The following is a 6,000-nucleotide window of genomic DNA, read 5'->3' on the forward strand; positions in this document are numbered from 1 at the left end:
AATTATTTGTGGACCAGAAACTCAGAAGAAATGCCCCATTTATGTATTTGAAAATTGCATGCGTAGTTAAAACTCTGGGTATGGGTAAGATTACTTATAGTTAGTGAGTGGAGTGAAAATAGAAATGGATCAAGAAAATACAAATGGATACTGTAGGTGAAATTTGGGGGAGAGCGAGAAGGAAGGAAGCAAAGAATATTGAAAATGACGTGCCTACCCAAGAAGGTAGAGAATGATATCCCTCTCATAAGAGGCAAGAAAAAGGACTTTCAAAAGACTTGTACAAATAAGCATTTAAGAAAACTACATCAGTGAGATAACAGTAAAGGCACAAATGAAGATTATCTGGTGATAATGTCATTTTCAGAATTTTTAAAATAAGCTAAATTTTTTAAATAAATTTATGGGAAGAGAAAACTTACTACATTAGATGGACTAGTGAATGGGGAGTGATGAAGAGGAAAGGATGATGGAGAACACTTCAGAACTTCATTCGGAAAAGAAGATGAGGCAGATCACTATAGAGATAGGAACATAGACTCAGAATTGGGTTCTATGAGATAGAAGATAAATGAGTGTATTCATGGACTATGTGGAAAGAGTTAATAAAGCAAAGATGGTGTCTTTGGGGGGAGCTGTGATGTCATGATGCTCGGGCCCAGCAGTGCTTGGGGGTCTCCTGATGGTATTTGGGGGAGGTGTGTCTGTTGGAGATCAGGCCTCAGTAGTGTCCAGCATGCCTTAGAGCTAGCTCCCAATCTAAATGGGTGAAATCTTAAGAGAGAGTAGGACATGGTGGAATGAGATTCTAGAGAGGAAAAAACAAACAAAAAGCAGAACAAACAAACACAAAACAACAGAGGAAGAAGAACTCAGCGATACCAGTTATAAATAACTATGAATGAATGAACTACTTACTTTGAACAAGAAAAGGCAGGAAAAACAGTCACTCAAAGACTGAGGAACAGCAATCCTAAACCAAATCTTATGTTGCAAAACTGGGGGAGAAAAATTTCTTACATCTGGGTTGACTTTTACCTGCACATTGATTTTGTTCAATACCCATAGAAACCCTCTAAGGTAAGAGGGATGGTTTGGGGGTTTGTTACTCTGTTTGGTGGTGCTGAGGGGCTACCAAGAGGTGATCAGTAGCACCTCAGCTGGGGCCCAGGGTTCCATGTGGTTTAAAGATACTCGCTATGAGGTCCCAGGGATCAAATTAAGGGCCCCACACATCCTAGGCATGTGGGCCCATTTCAGTTATCTACCCCCTGATTTCTGTTTTTCAGTCCCATTCTAGAACAGGAAATTAAAGTCCAAGATTATGCAATTTATTTAAGATCACGGTATCAGTCAATGGTGTGTGCTAAGGACTCTCAGGATAGTGCTCTTTCCCAAAACTCAGAGATCTCTAGGAAGTGCAATGATGCAGAGGGAGAATTTCTGCCCACCATCACTTATTTGACAGCCGACAGCTTGATTGCTTGAATGCCACTCCTCTGGAAGCTTGCAGGGAAGTAACAGGGAGTACACAGTTAAAAGCAGCCTGTTCTCTGGAGATAACCTGTATGCACATCCTTCGAAAGGTTCCTTTAATAGAGGAATATTTCAGACTTGTCTTACTTTATCAATATGAACAAGATGAACATTTGGTTAATATATGAACCTCCCTCCCCTTTCTTATGGGTGTCAGGTAAAACTGAAGTATGTAGATTAATCAGCCCCAGGCATAATACTGACAGTTTCACTGACAGAGGCAAAGGAGATTCAGCTACTCTCCCTCACTGAACAGGAACTCTGCCCTTTAGCATAAAACATGAAAGGAGGTTTCTGTAGTTTTGCCAGCTCAGCAAGAGAGAAAATTAACTCTACGTTTTCTTATCCCAGTCACCTCAGCATGGGCTGGGGTAGGGGTGGAGGCTCAGAGTTACGGAGTTTCAGCACGAAAGAGCAGTGCTGATATGTCTGCAGCCTGGTATAGGCTAGAATAAATTATAGACACCAGAAGTAAACCCATTTCTGTACATGCCACGTATTTTTTTTAAGGCTTTCTGCAAGTCCATACTATTTGGCAGAAGAGGAAAAAGTCATTTTAATGATTTCCTTTTATGATAAAATTTGAAGATATGTGGTAGAAGTCATCTTAATAAATGAAGTTTCAATTATAGTAAGTAGAATGCCTCTGTTCAATGACTCCACTTAGTCTCTGGGTGACACTGGGTGTGGCTCAGAGAGATTTAGGTGGAATCCAATTCATCACTAGGGAGGAATAATCCACACCAGGCAGAAAGCTGCATCTTTCCACACCTCTCTCACCCTGCAAGGTTGGGATTCTAAGCCACAGATCACGTTCTCTAAAATAAGAATTATTTGTTGTATGAAAAAAAGGCAGATTTGAGAGGTTGAACTGGTGGGGAGAGAGGGAGGGGGCCTGCTAGCACTGGTAATCTTTAGCCTTCAGTTATAAATTAAAGTCCTTTAATTCTTAAACAAAGGGAACACCTCATTTTCTTGCCCTGTGGACAAAGATCACATCTTGCAAGTTTTTCATCATCTGCAATTCGCATGGTAATTAAGCTATTTAAAGTTAGCCCCAAGATATTTGAAAATCAGGGACCAATGCAATCTCAGCAGTTCTTTTATTTTAGTGTTTCTTTGAACACGCCTTTTTCATCTCCTTATCTCCATTCCACGCCCATTCTTGTCTTTCAACTATAATAATCAATAGAGGTAATTAATGGCTAATAAAACACATTTATGCTTTCTTCACTGGTAATGTAGTACAAGTCAGAAATCCTAGAACTGCTTCTTTATGTAGCTCAAGTGGAAGAGGAAGGAAGTGCAATCCCTCCAGCCCCCTCCCACATTTCTGCTGGATTTCATGGGTGTGGCAGAGTTTAGACCTTTGCAGGTTTTTGCCCTTTTTTTATTCCTGGTTAAGGACTAGGATGCTGATTAGATGCCAGATGAAGGAAAACGCAATTTGAGTCTTCCACAAATGACATAAGATCATTTCACCACAAGCTAGAAACCTGTGTATGAGAGTGAAGTACTCATGATATATAAATGCCAGCCCATGGAGTGTGGAGCCCACGCCCTGAATATACCGGCTTCTTCAGTCTGATTTAATGGCATCCTAAACACTGACTTACATGAATGACATCCAACCGTGTTAAGTAGCAAGCATGATCATTTCACACAGTAATAGGATATGTGCACAAAATGTATGGATGAAATAGGACAATTTTGATTCCTCCCAATCTCGTTTCTTCAATGTAAATTGTGATGCAGGCATGTGGAAGCCATACAGAGCACATGCATGATCTGATCGTTATACATTAAGTATGCGGCTGCTACACACATTTACATATGAATTTCCATCCCTCTTGAAACACACCATTTCAGCTTCCTCACTGCGCAATCAAGGGAATATGTAGGGTTATGTCTGTGATAGAGAATCTGAGTGAAGGCAGCAGAGTCCCTTTTGTCGGAAGGGACATGTATATACATGCATATACATGTATGTGTCTGGAGGGAGGTGAAAAGTTGTAGACTGAAGCACTTGGATTTACAAAAGAAAGCTTCTTGAATGAATAGCCCTGACTCCCTTAGAACTCTTCCTTCCTAAATTTTATTTCCCCCCGATCACCAGTGGGGCAACCTCAGAGTGCTATTTTTGATAGAATCTGAACATAGACACCTGTATCTATTGCATTGAAGGACTAGAAGGAAGACAAGGCAAGGAAAAAGATCAGAAATACCCTGGTACAAAACCTAGGCGCCTGCGATTTATTTATTTATTTATTTTTGCCATGTCTCTCCCCACCCACTGCTCTGGTATTTCACTGCTCCTTCCTCTTCCTCGTCCCCCATCCTCACTCCCCACCCCTCCCTCCTTCCAGGGCGCTGGCTAAATGTGCAAAAGCTGGTAGACAGTTTCTTGTCCCTCCCCTCTGCATCCCAATTCGGATTCAGTAAACGGATGACAAACGTTTATTACCTGTATGGCAGTCATGCCCAAATTCTATATGCTTTGCACCTGGCTCTTAAATCAATCGATCTAAGATATATATATATGTATATATATATATAATGTATTATATATTTATTTATTTATTTTAATTTTCGGGCCACGTCTGCCTCCTTTCCCACAGGCACGGCACACACGCCAAGCACACACGACCCGGCCCCTGCCCCACCCTCAATCTTCCTCTTTCACCTTCTCCCAAAAATCACTCAAACCTGTTCCAATAAACGTGTGCAAGCTTGGGCTGGGGGAAATACCAGGGCACAGTCCAGTCCGTAGCACCGGGATAAGGGAGTTACCACCGCCCCTGCCCCCAGCCCTGACTTCCCCAATCAACTTGCTGAATGTCTTTCAAGAAAGAAGTGAGCAATTCTGAAACGGAAGGAAAAACCTCGGGGAATGGGGAGTGGGGAGTGGGGGAGGGGAGGAAGGGGCTCTCGGATTCTTGCTAATCTTCTATGTTTCCGCCTTCCCGTCGAAAATGAGTCACCGAGCTTATGATCTCGAATGCTAGCTCCTCTCTGGCCGTGGGCAAGCCCGGGGAGGATGCAAGGGGAGAGAAAAGCCCCGATTTCCAACAGGTAACCCTGGCCCGTTTTTGCCATCCCAGCGGAGCCCAAAGCTCCCAGGGGCGTGGTCCAGCCTCTCCTCCGACCAGCTGGCGCACAATCGGCCCCGGAGCTGGGGAAGGGGATTTTCCCCCTTCCACGCCCCCAGTTTCCCCACATCCCCCCACCCCCGGCCCGGGCTGTCTGTAGATCGTCTCTCTTTCGAAATCCCCCCAGTCGGTTTCATTCATTCATTGGAGAATAAATGAAGAAAACCTTCACACGGTGCCCCATCAATACCTGAGCCCATCCGAGGCTCACACATGCAGGAAAGAAGCCTTCTCCCGCAGCACATGTGAGAAAATCGCACCGGGGAACAAGCGTGCTCAACCCTGAACGTTGCTTCTCCATCCTTGCTTTTCCTCCTTTTTGCAAATTTTATAAAGGATCGCCTCCCCATCTTGTAGGTAGAGCCCACATGCCCCCCACACCCCTTTTTTCCCCCCTATCCACACCCGCAAAACCAGAGACCTTCAATGCTGAACGGACAACTAAAGAGAGAGAAAAAAAATCGCATTTCTAGCCAAACGGGAGTATTTTTTCAAACCTCGTCCCTAATTCGTATCAGTATTCCAAAACCGGAGCATGAAAGCCAGCCTGGAATAAAAGCTGGGATGCGACCATCAGTTCCCATATGCTACAGAACCGCGAGCACCATCGCTAGAGCAGAAGCAGTTACATGTTCTTTCTGCTTTCATAGAGAAATCTTTCACTCCGGTCATTTCCCGACAGTAAGAAGTAAAAAGCTTTAGCTCTACCTGTTTGGTTCTTCTCATACAGCACAGCATGGTTGTAACGTCCCTTGCCTTCTTCCTGCCTCCTCTCCTTTCCTCCTCTCTTCCTTATTCCCCCCCTCTCCACCTCTTTTCTGCTCGCTTGCTCACTCGCTCTCTCGCGCTAGCGCGCGCTCTCTCTCCCTCCCTCCCTCCCTCTCTCCCTCACACACACCAGGGCAGTTAGCAGCAACTGGAAGGTCCACAGCTATTGCTCATCGCACATGCTCTCTCTCTCTCTCTCTCTCTCTCTCTCTCTCTCTCTCTGATCTGAGCTCACCTCTTTTTCCCTTTCTGTCCCTCTTTCCCTCTCCTTCTTCTCTGCCCCCTTTCCTCTCCCCCCACCCCCCTCCTCTATCTGTCTTTTTCTTCCCTGTCTCTGGGTCTCATAGAATTGTGCTCTAGCTTTCAATGACTAATCACTTCCCCCAGCCCCCACCCCATTCTAGACACTCACCCCCTCCCAGTCCCCTGCCAGTCTCATGAATATTTAAACATCTCCAATCTGGACCCAATTACCCACCGACTCTCCTACCGCATTGAGAGGGTGGTGGGGTGGGGCAGAGGAGTATATTCCAGCCTGTTCAAGAGA

At 44.6% G+C, this 6,000-nt stretch overlaps 1 protein-coding gene across 1 annotated transcript in view; it reads right to left on the bottom strand.

Annotated features, from left to right (window-relative positions):
• The window catches only part of GAP43 (growth associated protein 43), a 101,382-nt gene extending 95,836 nt beyond the window's left edge, over positions 1-5,546 (bottom strand). Inside the window, exon 1 of the mRNA XM_056109464.1 lies at positions 5,394-5,546. Within this exon, the coding sequence (XP_055965439.1) occupies positions 5,394-5,423 (30 nt within the window). The 5' untranslated portion in view covers positions 5,424-5,546. The remainder of the gene's footprint in view (positions 1-5,393) is intronic.
• Positions 5,547-6,000: the final 454 nt, after the last annotated feature.

The sequence above is a fragment of the Sorex fumeus genome, unplaced genomic scaffold, assembly GCF_029834395.1.
Source record: "Sorex fumeus unplaced genomic scaffold, SorFum_2.1 ptg000265l, whole genome shotgun sequence".
Lineage (NCBI taxonomy): Eukaryota > Metazoa > Chordata > Mammalia > Eulipotyphla > Soricidae > Sorex > Sorex fumeus.